Source organism: Phallusia mammillata, chromosome 1, assembly GCF_965637545.1.
Source record: "Phallusia mammillata chromosome 1, kaPhaMamm4.hap1.1, whole genome shotgun sequence".
Lineage (NCBI taxonomy): Eukaryota > Metazoa > Chordata > Ascidiacea > Phlebobranchia > Ascidiidae > Phallusia > Phallusia mammillata.
The window spans coordinates 15,645,062-15,663,842 of record NC_137252.1 but is presented as its reverse complement, the minus strand read 5'-3'; the positions used below and the strand labels follow the sequence as shown (position 1 = coordinate 15,663,842).

Below are 18,781 nucleotides of genomic sequence, written 5' to 3'. Positions count from 1 at the left end.
GACTATTGATTACAGTACAGTCGATCAACGAAATATTCTGTGTTGCATATGTAGTGTTAAATAAATTCGCCATTAAATTCAGATTTGTGCAAACTTGTGAACACAATCTGCCTAATATTTTCGTAATTATTCCTTTCAATAGTAGTTCTCAATTAAACACATAAGACAGGTGACAAGGATTTTTTAAGTAATAAAGTTTGCAAGTTTAAGGTCGCATTATTCAACAAACACATGTTTAGTTCTTTAATTTTGTAACTCCAAGTTTTTACATCAAAAGGTCAATAACAATGTACAATAATACAAACCCTTTTACAAACTAAAATGCAATTGCTGGGAATAAATCCTGAATCCCAAATTAGAGTATAAGCAAGCGTTGTGTGGATAACAGTAGCTAAGCATATCTTGCTGACAATAGTACTGCAGCATGGAGGATTACCCAAGGGATAATATGGAAGTACTTAAAAGAGAGAAGAAGAACTTGCTTCTCACAAACAAAGACCCAAGCCTATCACACTTGTTTGGTAGGTTTTGATAGGTGTATATATTGAAATGAGTATTTATATGTGCATCACAAAACTTTACAATGTAATCAAAACTTTCTCTAACACTGTTTTCAAGTGGAAAAATATAAAATTGGTGCATTATTTACATTTTACACATTGCATTATACTATTGTTATTAATATTTTACTGAACTTATAAACATGTTTGTACATTTTACCAAATACATTTTCGTTTAATGTGTTAGAAATGATTTTCCTGAAATATCTTTAACGTATAAGTTTTACATCACTTAACTGCACATTGCTATAAAAAATATGCACAAAATTTAAGTGCAAATACTGTAGTAGTTGTAGAAATATATTCTAATAACAGAGGACACACATTTAGGAATAGTCTTATGCAGATTTATACACAAATTGAAAACATGTGCATTAGTTTTACAGCACAAATACACCTGCATAGAGTTCAAAGGATGTGAATTTACTTTAAAAATAAAAAAATATTCTTTCCAACATACATAAATATGTGTATTAGTAATACCTATAACTAAAAATGTATGGACAATCACATGCTTGGCATAGTTTTGTTTCACATGAATACATACAAGTTTTTGTTGGCTAAAGTTAAAAATTTGATGTTAAATAGAAGCTGGTGCTTTGTGTAAAAAACACATTTTTGCTTTGAAAATGTTAGACCCAGAGTTTATGTTAATGTGTATGTTAATTGCTAATGGTAGAAAACATAGACTAACAGTTTTCATTACCTTTGGCTAGTTAGGCATAAGTTTTACAGCCACTTAAAATTGTTTACTCATTGCTTACAAATCCACCTTATGCAAACATTTCCAAGTTGTGACACTATATACATTTCCAGACAATGCTGGACCTAATACACCTAATAGTGTAACAACTGAAAGTTTAAATCAGTCTACTATGGAAGTGGATGGAGGTTTTCCTGAAGATTCCGGTGACCAAGACAACTACCCACTATTTGATGGACACAGTGACTCGTATATACCAGGTGGTGAAAACATATTGTTTTTGGAGCATTGGAGTCCCAAAGTATTTGCTGTCAATTTTCTCTATAAATACTAATTAACTGCAAACAAACTGAGTAAAAATGTTTGTCAAACTTTTTTTATGGTGAAATATAAAAACATTGAAACTGATAAGTTTTTTAAATTTGTCTGTTTTTATGTGTGGATATTTGCCTTACCGTGTAGAGAGCAGAAAGTTTGTTAATAAAAATTAGTGCTGTCAGGATTCAACTTGCCAACACATGTTTAAATCTTGCTGTCAACAATCCTGAATGCATTGCTGTTCAAATTGTAATTAACAAGTCACCTCATGGAATGTGACTTCTATTGCCTTGTATGAATGAGTATGTGGAGCAATGAAATTTCCAGTCACCCTCAAATTGCTTAGTGTGTAGTAAAATACAAAGCATTGTGAACAATAGGGGTTGCCATTGTAATACATTTCTCCTTTATTATGTGAGCTTATACATAAATTTCTTTGCGCTTATTTTTCTTAGACCTGTCACCTGAATCTTCCCACATTATATTGGAGTCCAACAAACACACTTCATACAATAACAACAACAAATCAGACCATGGAAAACAAAGACCCCAAAATGGTGAGAACTTATCAAATCTATCAAAATCCACAAGCATTTTTACCTTATTTAATAGGGTTATACAATAACAATATGCACAAGCTTTTGGGTGCACAGTGTTTTTACTTGAATAAGCCTTTAGAAACGCTCTTTTTCTCCAACACAGTTCTAAAGAACATTTAATTGTTAGATTTAAATTTTCCTACAATTTTTGTTTACTTTCCAACAGTGCTTCCTGAACATGTGAAAGCTGAATGGGTGGAGGGCAGACAAATGTAAGTTCTTTTTTACAGTGCATTTTTTATGTCTGTATTGTGCCCAAATTAGGTGGGCACTTGCCTATATTATTCATGCAGTTTTGTTGGACCAAATTGTTTGGCAATGCAAAGTCCTAATAGTAATTATAGGACTTGCATGGTTCATGCCCTAGCAGCCGGTGATCTCTAACACATGTATTAACATGGACACGCATTTGCCTTGGGGCATTTTATATTGACATACCAATCAATTGTGTTCTGGTGCATTTTTTGTAAACTTTTAGTACAATTTCTTTTTCATTTTTGTATGACCTACCAGGCTGATATATAAAGGGTGTTCAAATCTAGTATTTTAAGCCGAACTGATGCTTGTCTAAATTGAAACTAGACGCTTATTGTTACTACACATGCCATAAACACAACAAGTGTTTGAGTAACTAACTTTCTTTGTGAAATGAGAAAAAAAGTAACATACTTACATATTCTAAATATTTATGTGGCAGCATATATACTGCAGTGTTGTTTTACCTGTCATAACTAACTTCATTTTGTGATTATGAATGTTCAGTATGAAAACATGACAATCAATGTTAAAAAATTCAGCAAGGCAGTACATTTTTATAGCTACTGGTATTTGCACAGACGTAATTTATACAGCTAAATTATTGTAGCGCTTTCACTGCCATTAGAGTTTACAGCTTTGGTCAATACTTTCAAAACATCAACCTTAAGATGCTTGTCATATGGTTCCAATGAAAGGTGTACTGAAATACTTTCAAACATTTTTAAGAACATTAAACCAAAATCATTGATGTAAGACGTCATATTACTTTGATTTGTGATTCTGTATTGACAAAAGGTATAAACATAACAACTTCATCTTTTGTGTAGTGCACCAGGAATTCGCAATTCTCCCAAACCACCATCCCACCTCTCAATACAATCAAGGAATAAAATCCCAGCTGATCAAGATAAACCACCACCTGGTAATCCAAATCCCAGATGGAATGGTTCAGAGGCGGTTGAAGGCAATGCAAAGTAAGCGAGCTTAATTTATATAATTTGAGCCTCAATAAGTTTGTAATTTTGGCAATGATTGGTTAAAGTATAGATATATATATGTACCAATCCTGTAACTTTGTCTGCATTGAAATGCATGTCATGAAAAAGGCACAACAAAATGCATATACCGTTTTCATTAATTTTAACTATTGTACTATTTTATTTCAGTGTCACACCCAAACTAGAGGTAAGTAAAGTTATTTTTTTCAAGTTTGTTTACAATTGCATGTCCAGCATAAAATGTTAAGGGATTGGGTTTGTCTGTAACAAAAATGTACTGGTAAAACTTCTTTGATACTTATGTAGCATCTACTGTGCAAAAGAAAGTGCAAACCTCTTGTATCTATTTTTAACTTTTATATATACATTTTAGATTGATGCCGCTAGAAAGGGTAAAGCGGCTCCTCAACTTACATCACCCCCAGCAGACCATTACAATATGCAACTACTTGCATTCAGTGCTCAACAACATCAAGAGCAGTTACTTGAAGAGCAACAAAGGTTGCATGGTGAAAGTTATAGGCAGGGCAGTAGCAGTGATGCCCTTCAACAACTTGCACTCAAGGCTAAGCTACGACAGGAAGAGCAAAACAGCTCTGTCAGAAACCAAAGCAAAGGCGATTTTTTTGTAAAACCAGAGGTACAACAAATGGTCGTGCCTCCAGCATTGGTTGCTGGCCCTTCTGGTACCTTGGCTCAAGTGCAATCCAGAAAGTTGCCTATGAATGTTAATGTCTCTGCTTCAGCTGGAGGATGGGCTGTTACTGATCGTGCTGTGCCAGATTTAGTACCTTCTCAATCAACAGCTTCATGCAAGCTCCCCAATAATGCCAATAGTGACATTGCCTTTGCCTCTCAGGGAAGCCCAATCCTTCCTTTGCAGAGCACAGAGTCCCCTCGTAACACTCCCAAGCTGAACACAAGCAGGAAATCAACACCCTTTGCAATCCCAATTACAAAAGTAAAAACAGCTGCAGAACCAGAGCTAAAAAGTCCTCTTGATCATCCTGAGCATCAACTTGATCATCAGCAAAGAGCAAGGTTTTTCTCTGGTGAATCAGTTTCTGCAACTCAAGGTGCAGAGCAGGCAGATGATGAGGCTCCTCTAAATGAACGTGACAAGGAGGCAGCTTTAGCACTCCGTAAACTTTTAGAACAAAGTGAAAAGACTGCTGGGACAACAATGGAAAGCAATTCCAAAGCACTAATCATGGAGAGCCTTGTAAAAGCTCATCGTGCCTCCCCGGCAGTTTGTTCTGCAATCCCCAGACTTTTGCACGAACAATACATGATTCGAAATACTCCGCCCCCTGCATATGAGCAGCCCTTTGCCCCACAATCTGCAATCCAACAGCTCCTTAGACCTGCAAATCCTGTTCATCAGCCATTTGTTCATGTAAATCCTGACACACGCCTGTCAACGGATGGCGGAAGAGAGCTGGTTGCCAACAATGGAATTAAAATTGAACCACACAGCCCAAGTTCAAGTGCACCTGCTCTACAGAGCTATGTTCCAGCTGGTGTGACGTTGCCAGGACAAAGCATGGTTTTTCCATTTGCCCCTGGAGCTGCTGTTCTTTATCCATTGCCTGGTCAGCACCCAAGTGTAGGAAGGTATGTGTCCTTTTTAAAGATTGTAAACCCTTTTAAACTGTAAAACAAGTTTGGTAGGCTATGGGTTGTTGGTAGAAATGTTGGAATTTTTTACAAATAATGTTTGAAAAAAATGTTCAAATATCTTCCATTTTTTTCCCGGTAAGTCTATGTGACATGTACTTTTGCAATGCATTATATTGTTCAAAATGTTCTGTTTTCACAAAATAACATATTCTGCTGAATGCAAGTGTGTAATAACCATCATAATGTGAAAATTTGGCTCACAGAAAATTAAAAAATTTCAATTGGGTTCTGCTTCAATGAGCATGCAAAACAAAACAGATGCACATAGTTACATGCTGCTTTCTCTAAAAAATTTTACACTTTTACTTGGTAGGCATATGCATACATTATACCTCAAGGGCTACAGTTGCTACAAAGTTTTGTTAAAAGATATAAAATGTTTATGTTTCTATTTCCGTTTTTATCATTTTTTAAATTAATATTTAGACAAGGCAGTCCAGTGGTTTCATTTGCTACGGGTGATATTCCCTATGCTGTTGTTCCAACTGCAGTCAATGCTACTGGAAACTTCTATGTGCCTCCTAACAACAATGTTGGCAACCCTGAGGCTGCAGTAAACAGAACCAAAGCAGTCACACCTGCTAAGGTACATCTTCAAAAACATCTAGTATTTATGTGCAATAACCATTTCCTATGCTGGCGGTAATTTACGATAAAACTGTACAAAGTCAGTCGGTAAAGTCTTTTTATTTGACACATATCAAACATTACTATGTTTGTTTGTTTTTTCTATGAATTTATCACAAAAATTAGCAAAGCAGGCTGTTGTGTGGCTAAATGCAATTCTAAACTCACAACAACTCCATCAATGTTACTATTTTTTGTTTCCAATGCAAGGTTCCAGCATCTCGGGATAGAAAGAGTAGCAGTGGAAGTAGTGGTAGAAGAAATTCTGATGGGAGTTTAACATGTGGTCTATGTGGTCATTCATTTAGAAGCACACCCGCTTTGAATGGACATATGAGGGTTCATAGTTCTTCAGATAAAAAGGTACAAAGGTTGAACACTCATTGATCATAATGCCTGCATTTGGTTTAGCTTCTTTCAGCTGTGTATTTCACACTGAAACTGACATACCTCTTTTATTGAAAAGCATTGGAAACAAACAAATCCTGAAAAACATTTTAAAATATTTTTGTTTGTGGTATTTGGTATGTCTTTAAACCAGGGGTGCCCAACCTTTTTTGACTCAAGATCGACTTTTGAGGTCGACGGGTTGGGCACCTCTGCTTTAAACCTTCTGGTTGGATCACTTACAATTATCGAAAAACTACACACAAAACAGTACAACTAATACCTACATACATGTTTGCTTATGTTTTACTTTCAAACATGGGCATTTATAATTTGAAAAAGACAATAAACATGCATTGCATTCAGAGCAAAGAGGACAGACACCAGAAAACCCCATCTACAGACTCAAGTAAGGGTTCTACCCTTCAGCCACACCAAGTTCAACCAGCTGCCCAGGCTGATTTTATTGATATTCGATCACCTCCAACATTGTTACCAGTAGGAAGTACTCACTCAAGTCTTGAAGGAATGTCCCAGCTACTTCCCCAGCAATATGCATCTCCTTCAATCAACCAACAGGTGGCTGGTCGTCCACATAATGGACTGTTGACAATGGCATCAGCTGCATCGTACCTTAAAACAGAGCCAACACATTCTGATTATCTGTACCAGCCAACAATGCAAACTACATACGTTGTTCCCCAAAGCATGGTAATACCACCAGCACAAATGGTTGCAGCCAATTTTGGTCCTACCACCAGTGATACAATGCTAAAAGGAAAAATTCCACAGCCTGCTTTGAACTACCAACAAATTTATGCTGCACAAATGCAAGCCCCCTTTCCGATGAGTATGCCCAATGCAATCCACCATGTGCCCCCTCTTCTAGCCCCAGATGTCCAATATGTCAGCAATCAAGACCATGCAAATTTAGGTCACGATGTCCAGGTCAATCAACAACCATATACACCTGACCAGCCTGTAGTCGAAAAACCTATGGCATATCCCATCCAGGATGAAAGTTATCCAATTAACTATGAACAGCATCACATAGAAAATAACTCCCTCTCTCAGTTGGCGTCAATTGCTGTTGCAGCAGCCAATCGAGATCAACTTCCTGAGTTGGCTGGAATAGATTCAACTTTCCAACAGCAGCCATTTCATCCACCTGCAGAAATGCATAACCAAAGTAATGATCAAGTTGTGGGTTCCGATTTGGATTGGTCCAATTCCTCTGTACATTCTGCATCCCAAGACCCTACAATTGTTCAACAGAACTCAATGTATGCAGAAACAAAGACATCACCAATTCGAACAGGCCATGATCCATTTATTCTGCCTGTGACTACTGCTCAAAGACGCCTTCAAAGTCGTTACGGTGAATATGAATCCAACCTTGTAAGCCAAAGTCCATCTCTTAACCAAGAACCTACAGTAACATGGCATGATAACATCCTTATCTCATCATATGATGACCATGATCCGATTATGCGTGAAGCTATTAATGTGGCAAACCCAAGTAAGATCCTACCCAATTCCATGATGGGTGGCACGCCTTCATGTAGTGGTATGTTTTCAAGCTCGAGTGTGCGGCCATTTCGGCAAAGACATCACAGTGAAGGTTCCCACTTGGTCAAATCTTCAGGAAGCAGCATTTTAAAGCAAATTCTCCACAGCCCTGTACCTACTGTGAAGTTACGTCCCAGTAAAACTCCTCCAACAGAAGATCTTCAGTCTAGTGGAAACATAGGTGAACAGATGAGTGCTAACTACCCTCCCAATGAGGCTGCCAACATGCCAATTTCTCAAACAGACACTGGAAAACAAAGTGCTGCTCTACCTGCACCAACACCAGAAGTATGGGCTGAACCGAAACCTGTCTCCCGACGTATTCGCAGAAGACGCCACTCTGCAGATTGTAGGTTAATTTTAAAGTCAGGCCTGCAATCAGCTTATGGTCATACTAGGCATGACATGCTAAGACTTGGCCATGGAACTAGTAATGCAATGAAGAAGCCAAACAATGCACTGATCAGGTCAAATACCAGAGTCCGTCATAAACCACCTCCTTTGGTGATCCCATCCAGTGTCAATGCCTACACCACTGGACACGGACAAGCTTACATTTACCAAAGCCATCTACATCACAGGAGAAGGTGAGAAATTGTGTTTGACATTTTGAACATGGAGTGTAAAACTAAACTAGATCATGTGTGAAATTACCTTAACATATCTTGCACATTTGGAAACTGAAAAAAATACTATACAAGGAATATTTGGGGCTTCTGTTTGGCATGTTATGTATTTTTAAAAGCATTTTCTGTCCTAGCTAAGGATGTTAATATTCTTCCTAGTTTATGTGTAATTTGCAACAAGTTATTGTGGCAAAGATTTTTTCTATTTCATTTGAATTTCATTTTACACTTATTTTTTACTAACAGACCAAGTGGGGACAGCAATTCAAGTTACAATGGAGTAGCTGATAAAATTCCCCCTTACACCCCACCCCCTATGATCAGCCCCCTGCGAGCTGGATCAGGATTGTATTGCACCACCCCTAATACCCCTTCTGCCAAATTGTTCCGACAACGTAAGTATACATTGCTAAATTCAATGCTTACAAATTATTGCCATAAAACTAACATAAGGCCTTTTATCAACATTTTGAACTAAAGCAATATGTGTGCATCAAAAGTTTTTTTTCTATTTCTTTAGTCAGTGGTGATGGTCAGAACATTCCCACCATTCTTGAAGTGGATGAAAACCAGGAGACTGATGAGGATCAAGAACTTGTCAGATCGAGTGATCCGTATGTTATCTGGAGAATTGCTTTTTTCTGTCACATAGAGTAAAGCTGATCAATTTGTGTAAAAATATAAAATTGTTTTTTTTAATTGTGGGACATTTATGTATAATCTATATGTTTGGAATCATGTGTATTATGCTAACACGTGCATATGTAATTTTTTTTGGATGTGTTTTGCAGAAAAATTAATATTGGGTCAAGATTCCAAGCTGAAGTGCCAGACGCCCGTAAGTATCAATTTTATGTTATTCCTGACTTCCGGTACATTTGTGTTAAACTTCACCTAATTTGCCAGGGCCAAGGAAATATGCAAATCGTGATCGTCATCCGGCAGATCTTGTGTGGCATGTGCCACCTGCAACAAACAGTAATAAAAATGCATCTAATCTCAGTAAGTTTTGGCAGATGCCTTTACTGTAATTACTGTGTCTCAAAAAGCTTGCTTGTGTGGTTTTATGCTGTAGACTTAGATACAACTTCTACAGGCTGTTGGGACTAAGTTGGTATAATTGAGTCCTGGACAGGATGCTTTTAACAGTTTTAAACTGCAGCATAGTGTCAACAATAAGACAATTCTCTTCTGAAGGAGACCTACAACCTTTGGCCCATTTTTTTCTTACCTGTAAATGCTGTTGGCAGGACATGTTTTAGGGAGTGGAGCAAAAGTCTTGCACATGGTACATAGCCATGGCCATGTTTGCTCCATTTTTCTGTAGCTTGACAAAAGAACAAATGCTGTTCATACTTATGCATAGTTTCTGTGATTAAAGTTATAAAGTGTTTTAAAACTTGCAGTTTGACAGTTAACTTATTCAAGCATGTTACTAGTTTAGTGAGCTTAAATACTTTATAACTAGTCATCATGTAATTTGTTTTGTATGTTTGCAGTGGAAAATTTCATGGAATTATCCTGTTCTGCTGCTGTTCCCTATGGTGGTTCAAATAGAGAATATGCCATTGATTGCCTTGCAAGGGCAAAAGGAAACATTTTGGTAAATACCAGTTAAAATGCATTGTAACAGTCAAGATCTAAAATTTTTTGCATTTTGCTGTTTTTCTAAATGACTAATAGACATCTGGTGTTTTTCATTTTTGTACTTTTTCTTTTTTAATATGCTGTTGTGGTCCTTATATGAAAAGAGGAATGTAACCTGTACTTAACAAATTAAATAGGCGGCTGTTCGCCAACTGATTTGCAACAAATCCACAACTCCTTCCCATTGTGAATCAACAAGGGAATTTTTGGGTTCTGGAAGTTCTTGGACACATCAGGAAGTAAAGCATTATGAAGCTGAGATGTTGGATCACCGCAAAGACTTCTTTGTGATTTCCAAAGCGGTATGAGTATTGCATGTTTTAAACCGTTTCCGTGTAGAATAAGGACAATAGCAGAAGCTTAAAATTAAAATATGTATCACATGGCACATTGTAAATCCTCTTTTATAAGAAACTGAGATGTTGATCAGCACAAAGACCTCTTTGTGATTTCCAAAGCGGTATTGCATGTTTTAAACCTGTGCCTTGTGGTTTCAATTTGGTAGACACAGTACACAAAGCATTGAAAAATGAAAATATACTTTATGAGGTCAAATGTTTTGCATTGACTTGGTTTTGACAACAGTTCAACTTGTGTTTTTAATCAAATTACTTTTAGGGCTGTATAGTGTTTTTAAATTCTTGTGATTAGCATTTCCTGTAAACCTAAAATATGTTTACCTGCTTTTTAGGTGAAGACCAGAAGCACTGCAGAATGTGTTGAAAGGTATTACCATGTGACCAAAAGGCAACGCAGAAGAATACAAAGACCGAAGCGCTTCCATGGTGATGATGGAAGTAGCGTGTTATCCCTGTTAGCTGGAACTCCTTCAGATGTTCGGAAAGCAATGAAAATCGAATCTTCTCCCACATCATCTTCTTCTGATGAGGAAGTTTCCAACAAGGTAAATAACTCCAGCAACACATTATTTGTGTAACAAGTAGACTGCAGATAATACACACTGTTCACTGTATGAGGTTATATGAGTGCAGCTGGTGCCTAGACGTGGACTGTGTATTAAGAAATTTAATTATGTGATACACAGGTTTTGGCATTTTGAAGTTTTGTGCAATCTGCACATTTCTACTTTATGTGATTTTAATTTGCTTCCGTCGTAAACCTTGACTTGTGCTTTTTGCTCATACATAACCAAACCATATGTTACAGAATGATCTATACATGCCCCCTGGACAATCCAGTTGGTCTGGCCAACAGCATCCAGTGGACAGCTACCCTCAACAGACTGGACCACCCAGGGTCACTAACTCTCTTCCAATGCAGCAACCCAATGTGCAACCAGCAATTCCTAAGCCTTTAAGGACACATAAAGGTTTGTAGTTTTGTTATCAGTCATCACTAAGTTTTTCTTGAAAACCGTAGTGTTATATGTACTGTTTTTATTTGATTGTATACCACCCTCGATTATAAGCTAGCTGCATGTTGAAGTGTCAAAAACATGATCCACATGCTTTGAAGTTAGGTACTATTGTTTCATAGCACTTCTTTCTGTTGCTACATACAGCTATTTGTCAGCATTTGTTATTCAGGCAAACAATTGTTCTCAGCAAAACGTATGTTGACATGTAAAGCTAACATGTAAAAGAATTTTGAACGGAAATAAATTAAAAAGCGGGGACGTAGAAATCAAATATATAAATAATAAAATAAAATATAAGCCACCCTTGATTGTAAGCCACACAAACTGCAGGGTAAAAAGCTGCAGCTTACAATCGAATAAATATGTATGGATACTTGTATTAGCCTTTATAACAAGTAACCTCTGTTGGTGCAGGTCGGGTTCAGCATAGTGGAATTGGAAGTCCTTCCCCTGCTGGTTCTCCTGCTTCCACCACATCAGCTGATGATCAACCCACACAAATATTCACCTGTCCTGTGTGTGGAAAATCATTCGGCAAGGTAATAACATGTTTCAGTGGTACAAAAAGGAAAAAAAGAACATCTTTATTAGAGTTGCACTGTTGGTTTCAAAGAACTTAATAGACATAGTGGTTAAAAGTCAAAAAATTTGTTGCAATGTAGGTTGGGTCATTTTATTCAGTAAGTTTCATCAAACCTCTGCAATATCATACTAGCCTTTTCAATGCATGGAATTTTCATCTTGTCCAAATCTTGAGTTTTTGGGTATCAAACAATTGTTATGGTTATAAATATGTGTTGTTTGTTTGGGGCTATCCAGGAAATATTGTAAATGATTTTTAAAAATTCCCCAGCACCAGCCATATGTTCACAAGCCTATTCAATAATTTATCATTTTCAGCAGTCTGTATAAGCAACAATTTAAATATGCCTTTTTCCATAACTATACACTTTCAACTTCAATGCATTGTTTGCCAAAGTTATTGAATTGCCACAAAACTACATGAAAGTTAAAATTGTTAGTCTCTAAACTTAGATTTTACCAAAACATGACATCAGACCAATTCATGTATTTATGTTCCAGGTAAAAAGTCGAAATGCTCACATGAAGACCCATGGGAAGCAAGCCCAAGAAAAAAGACGACAACGGGAAGAGGAGGCAGCCCGACGTAGGGAAGAATCCACCAGACAACTACAAGTTCCTCATGTAAACATCCCAAGAGCAAACTTTATAGTTCCGTCTGTTCCTGGCAACCAGTTACTACACAATGTAATTCGAAGCCCTCACAGCAATGTTCACATATCTATGTAAGATGGTATTCAGCATGTATCCTAGAGGGTGGCAAAGGTACAAATGGTACACCTTCAAGGAATTTTAAAATTGCCTTTAACAGGTGCATAAAAAAGTATGTTCCTAATCTTTTAGTACAACCTAAAATCCTTACAACCCCACACCTAAGGGTGCCTGTTATATAGTGCCAGGTGTTTTAGCAGAAAATCCAGATTTCCGTGCCTTTTTATTATGTGTACAAAGTTCCATTTTATTGCTTTCAACCAAGTTTCCTTTTTTGTGACTATGAAGACTAACATATACCCTGCACTGCTTCCATTTTTAAGTTCCAGTGTTTATCGCTCTGTATGTGTCCGACATTCTTTTTAGTGTCTGTCGTAAAAACAACCTTGTGAGTGGTTAACACAACAACAACTACAAAGCTTTTGCTGAACATTAAACTTAAAAAAGGAAAATTAAATTGCAGATATAATATTGACAAATTTTGACAAAATCCTTTCATTTTGACTGTGTTGAACATCTTTTTTTATGTCAGTTTTAAATCCTAAACTTTACAGAATGCATATTTTTGACAGCTCTAATCATGCATTTGTTATAAATCCCTTCTTCAAGGCAGAACTTCTAATGTCAGTGCCATCGTATGTTTCGTACAAAGGTGTTGAACTTTTATTTTCTCTTGCTTTTATGTGCTATTAACAGTTGTCAAATAACAATTCATTGAAAATGTTACAACTTGGTTAGGAAACTTGTTTTTGTAGAATAATTCTTTCTTTTATATGCACTTACATTTTGTTATGTTTCTGGCTGAAACCACACTGTCTCCGCCCCATAGGGCAGTGTTAGTGTTGGCAACTTAGACGATGTATACAAGCTGCCACAGTTTACCACAAACAGCTGAAAAAATGTCAATTCCATTTAGCGGTACATCTATAAGATTTCCCTTTACAAAAGTCCTAAGTATGTGGGACGTATGTGTCACTTTATGTACAGTAACTTTCTCCTATTTAGTGCCATTTTCCTCTCCCACCCTATGGAGATTGTCTGTGTACAGGACACACAAATGGTTAACATTCACGCATTGTTTTTTGTGTTTTCCCTAAAAATATACATTACAGTTTTTTGCCATCAATGCAAATGGATATTTTCATGAGCCCTTAGTACAAAAGTCAAGTACAGATTTGGTCAACACTGGTAGCGTGCTACAAAGTTTAAAAAAAATTAAATCTTGCAGGGCAATTATAAAGTGTTTAAATTAAACGAAGCAGGTCAATATAATTTGTCAAATTCAGAATCCCCACAACTTTTATTTCATCTTACATTGCCTTGAAATGGACTGTATAGTTTGCACTGATAAGTTTGGAGTTTTGAACGAATGTGTTGAAGAAAGACATTTACAAGCACAATGCAAGGCTTTTACTCACGCAAGACTGTACATAGTCACAGGTTTGTACATCCAATACAAATATTAAGGCGTTATTTGAAGAAGCAGCTAGCATAATACATAGTGTCTATTTCTACACCAGCTTGGTACTCTACTAAAGAGTGTCCACTGGGAATACTGTAGATGGTAAGTGACAAAAATACTAGGGCTAAACTTAAAGCACTTTGTTTGTTGTTGTTCAAACATGGCATTTAAAAGTATCATGCTTTAGAACAGTTTTATCTGTTGCAATGAAAGAATGTAAGAAATGTACACCAACAAGTGTATCAGTTTATCCACAGGACATATGCATGAAAAGAAATGTTAAGCATTTTACACCAATAGCTTGGGTTTTGTTTCAATAAGCTGAAAGAAAATTCTACCTGGCAAATATTTTGATGTCTCCCAGTACAAAATTAGAAAATGGATTGTATAAAAAATTATAACCTGTTACGCTCATATTTTGTGCAAGGTGTGAGCGTTAGCAGGTTAGAAAAGCAAGTATTTACATGCAGTACAATAAAAACATTCATCTGCCTAAAAAAGTGTAAAAAATCTCAATACAATTTCAAACAGTGCTTGATAAAATGTGAAAATTGGCCATTCAGACTCTCGAATGAATTGAGACATGGGCTTAACTTAAGTTATCTCATGCCCAAAATGTGACGCACTTTAACATCAGAATCAAACTTTGGCACTCTGCCATACTTTTTGGTTTGTTCCTCATTGAGTTTTAGATCCCTGAGTTTTCTGCGATAGTCAACAACTGGCTTCCCAGCCCCATAGTTCTCTTTTTTACCAAGTGCATAGCGATAGTTGTCCAACCCATAATAAGCAGGGTCATTCTCCTTTGCTTCTGCTGCAAAGTGAACTTGCTTTCTGTGATCCATTGCATCAAGTCCATATCTATGACAGAAAGTATGTGTTTATGAGTTTTTGTATCAACTATACATAACTTACATTTAAGCTTTACTGACATCGTTTTAGTTCCATTACTAGTGCAATCTTGTATTATTCAAAGCCACATTATGATTTAGCACAAAAAGCATTGAAATAAACCTCTATATCCTTGTGTTTTATTTCAAATTTCCCAACTATATAAGTCGAGCAAAGGTAAGATTAATTATAAACGTAAGGTTTAAACCCCTTTGTGTTCTTACAGCAATGTTAGCTTCACCCAGGCAGATCAACGATTATACTACAATTACATATGAATCATATTAAGCCAGGCTTATTAACGGCATTATTATCAATTAAGCTGGTCTCTCTGTTGTGGGTTTCAATTCTCTCTGCTGACTATTTTTTTCCAGCTATTGGCCTTGCCAGATGTAGGAATGCTCGTAAGACCAGCCTTGTTCGGTATATAAGCTTGGTATATTAAAATGACGAAAAAGAACAAAGGGATATTTTTTACTTACTTGTCCTTGTTTGCAGCACCAAAGAGCTTTTGATCTGATCTCAGCTCTCTGTATTGTCTTATGAGAGATTCTGCAGTCTTCATCTTTTCCTCTGCAGCTTTTTCCCTCTCATCGAGAAGTCGCGCTTTACGTTTCAGATCTCGCTCTCTCCTCTCTAGTTCTCTGCTCTTTTCATCCAGGGCTGATTCTTTGGCTCTTAAAGCAGCATCTGGTGACAACCTGTAAACAACGTGTGTATATTCATGTGTACTGCTAAAAATGGTTTCAACTAAAATGGATACTCATACTCAGAGTAAATATTTCAAATTTATATCCCTGTAACACATTGTTTTCATTTTTTATTTCTAAACATATTGTAGTCACAAATCTAGAATGCAAAATCCACATTGCACTCATTAAAAAAGAACTGAAAATGTGCAGGCTGCAATGTTAGAAGGCCTGTACCAGTCCAGGTATCCTTCTAAGACAATGTTATTGTTTTAGCTTTTGTACAATAGTATACCTTCTAACTTCACCACTGGATGTAGAACTTGAAGAGATTCTTCTTTCTGCCAGCTTTCCTTCTACATAACCAATGTTAAAAATATAAATAACACTCTAGGGGGAAACAAACAGTGACATTACCTATTGCCTGCAACACCCTTTCTTGAGGTTCTGCAGGAGGGGTGGATGGTTTTGCTTCAGGTTGAGCAGGAGTGACATGTTCACTGTATTCTGCAACAATGTTCCTGAGAAGTGGTAATTGAAGAAGGTCTTCTAAGGATGGTCGAGCTGTAGAAGTCAGTCTCAGCATTGAAGAAATGCAATTCTGCAAAAATGGGTTTCATATACATTCAAAGCAAAATTTTGAATTTTAACATTCAACACATTTGCTTTCAAAGGTTTCCAATTTATCCTCAAACAGTGGTTATAGTAGGTTGCAAAAAAAGCTCTAACAATAAGTCTGTCACATTACAGCGGTAATACAGGAATTTCTTTTTTATCTATTTGAACACAAACATTTTACACTGGACATTTTGGGCAGATGTAAACGCAGCTTTAGAGTGTGATACCTTACTTTTAGTATCAAAATAAAGGTAGTTTAAACATAGCAGTGGCTACTTACATGCAGCTCATCAGAGTATTTGGATGGTATCCTTCTGAATCGCCCTTCTTTTATTTTCACTGCCAACAGACGTTGGTTGGGTGCAGTGAAGGGTGGCACAAGAGCACAAAGTTCATACACCAAACATCCCAAAGACCACAAATCTGACTTCTCATTGTAATGTGCCTTGCTCATTTGCTCTGGTGACATGTAGTAAGGAGTTCCAACAAAGGTCTTGGCAAAACTGGTATCATGGTGTAGCACTCGTGCAAGACCAAAGTCACCAAGTTTTACATTGTGATTTTCATCAAGAAAGACATTAGCTGGTTTCAGATCCCGGTGCAGTATTTTGCCTTGGTTGCCACTTTTCTGGCGTTGCCCATGACAGGATTGCAGGGCCAAGATAAGCTGGACAAATATCTTAAAAGGAAAAAAATATGTATACTTGTAAATTTTATGCATTATTTTCAGCTTTCAAATTAAAATGTAGCAAATGTAATTTGTGATGGTGTGTACAAACAAACTATTGCACAATTATTTTACTAATGTACTGGCCTATTTATTCATGAAAGTTCACATAAAAATCCAATATAATTATCATCAAAATTTTAACCACTTCCATGTTAAATCATACAAAATTACTGCTTGCTTAAAGTTTAAAATTATCAGTTTATGACATTGCTTTAATTGCATAAAACACATTGTTTAAAGGGATCCAAAAACAATCCTTTACTCTCAGATTTAGATGTAACAATCTAAAAGGTTTAATGACTTTACCTTGAGTATGAATTCTTCTTCCATAAAGCGTCTCTCTTTTCTGTATTTTGTGATAAGACTTGCCAAATCACCTCCTGCACAGTATTCCATGATCAGATACAGTCGGCTTTTAGATCTGTCGATGATCCTGTCATGATACCGAACAATAAAGCGGTGTTTCAGTTCTCTCAACAAGTTAACTTCAGACACCAGTTGTTGCTTTTCAGGCTCTGTCATTGAGCCATAGTCCATGTCTTTCCAGACTAAAATCTTGCTGTCACTTCGTCGTCTTACTTTGAGGCATTTTCCGTATGATCCTGACCCAATCTGGTACAGAATGTCATAGTCGCTCAGCTTGGAAGGCATATTTAGGTCAGTGTAAGTTCTGAAAAGCAGAATTCACAAAGTTTAGCAAAAAAAACTACTGTATTTATATTTACACAGATAATTTAAACACAGATCAAAAACCTTAAAAAAAAAATTACTTCCACCATACGTATTATATACAAGAATTATAATTCTTGCAGTTGCAAGTGTACTGATTTGTTTATTACACAACATTTTTAATTTGTGCAACAAATCATTTTGTTATTACTGCACACCTTTGGTCATTACCACAATAACTTTAAATCCACCTTGGTTCACAAAATAAACGCCAACGCCGTGTTACTATAAAGTACTTTGTTCTTTATTGCCATTACATATGAACCGATAAACTCGCTTGTTGCGTTGTGAACGCGATGCATTTTAATTATTTGCTCTTCGACTCTTTCCAGTCTTAATCTAAAGCGCTTACGCGTACGAAGAGTAACCACCTACAATTGTAAGTTAAATGAGAGCGACTAGCAAGCATAGCAACCGCTCGCATTTTCTGTTGAACGGAAAAATGTTTAAATTTCCCGTTTCAAAACATTGTGCGCAGCCAACCGCATCTGTTATTATACGTCACAATAGTTTAAATGCCCAGTTAAAAAAGATTTTTTAAAGCAGGGGAATAAATCACTTTGCATAATTTTTTGAAAAATAGATTATTTGCTTAAAAATCTTAGACAAGAGAATCTATTTTTTTGATAATGTCTAAATTTTGTCAAGATTTTATAACCTTCGTCTAAAGAAGTTAATTGCCACAGAGGCTACATACAGGAAAGTTTCAGAAACTAACATGGTAATGTTTCCAATTTGTTTTTTGCACATGCAATGACAAATATCTAGGGTGTGCCTTTCAATGGCTAAGAAGATATGTTTCTTGTGTCAATGGATCTTGGTAGTACAAGTCGGTGCAAACCTGCAAGGCATAAATTCCTAATCGCAAAACGAAAAACGACGCAACGTGACATTTCGGCACTCCATTCCGTATTTTAATGACAAAATCGAAGGTGTTTTCCAATTTTTCAAAATTTTTAAATCACCAGCTCTCTACTGCACAGTTTTTGCAGTCGCACTTACAGCACTCCACGACAATC

At 36.5% G+C, this 18,781-nt stretch overlaps 2 protein-coding genes across 2 annotated transcripts; one reads left to right on the top strand and one right to left on the bottom strand.

Moving 5' to 3' along the window:
• The first annotated feature begins 244 nt into the window (after nt 1-244).
• On the top strand, nt 245-13,769 carry LOC145235576 (uncharacterized). The gene is made up of 20 exons (XM_080099594.1): nt 245-521; nt 1,377-1,523; nt 2,037-2,138; nt 2,347-2,392; nt 3,266-3,412; nt 3,605-3,623; nt 3,810-5,050; nt 5,543-5,702; nt 5,954-6,106; nt 6,497-8,286; nt 8,572-8,720; nt 8,846-8,939; nt 9,117-9,163; nt 9,232-9,327; nt 9,825-9,928; nt 10,110-10,274; nt 10,664-10,876; nt 11,140-11,302; nt 11,765-11,889; nt 12,434-13,769. The coding sequence occupies exons 1-20, from the start codon at nt 425-427 to the stop codon at nt 12,659-12,661; spliced, it is 5,286 nt and encodes a 1,761-aa protein (XP_079955720.1). The 5' UTR covers nt 245-424; the 3' UTR covers nt 12,662-13,769.
• Nucleotides 13,770-14,038: 269 nt separating this feature from the next.
• On the bottom strand, nt 14,039-18,527 carry LOC145235619 (serine/threonine-protein kinase Nek2-like). Its single transcript, XM_080099597.1, has 7 exons — nt 18,481-18,527; nt 17,340-17,703; nt 16,584-16,982; nt 16,103-16,286; nt 15,981-16,041; nt 15,479-15,697; nt 14,039-14,966 (listed from the first exon to the last, which is right to left on the bottom strand). Exons 1-7 carry the CDS (start codon nt 18,510-18,512, stop codon nt 14,705-14,707), a joined length of 1,521 nt encoding a protein of 506 aa, XP_079955723.1. The 5' UTR covers nt 18,513-18,527; the 3' UTR covers nt 14,039-14,704.
• Nucleotides 18,528-18,781: the final 254 nt, after the last annotated feature.

Coding starts and splice junctions, on each gene's coding strand:
- LOC145235619 (XM_080099597.1), bottom strand. CDS start 18,512: ATGTGCAAAAAACAAATTGGAAACATTACCAT. Junction 16,287..16,583: donor AATACTCTGATGAGCTGCAT/GTAAGTAGCCAC, acceptor CCATTTTTGCAG/AATTGCATTTCTTCAATGCT. Junction 15,698..15,980: donor TCCAGTGGTGAAGTTAGAAG/GTATACTATTGT, acceptor CGTTGTTTACAG/GTTGTCACCAGATGCTGCTT.
- LOC145235576 (XM_080099594.1), top strand. CDS start 425: ATGGAGGATTACCCAAGGGATAATATGGAAGTACTTAAAAGAGAGAAG. Junction 10,877..11,139: donor ATGAGGAAGTTTCCAACAAG/GTAAATAACTCC, acceptor CATATGTTACAG/AATGATCTATACATGCCCCC. Junction 11,890..12,433: donor GTGGAAAATCATTCGGCAAG/GTAATAACATGT, acceptor TTTATGTTCCAG/GTAAAAAGTCGAAATGCTCA.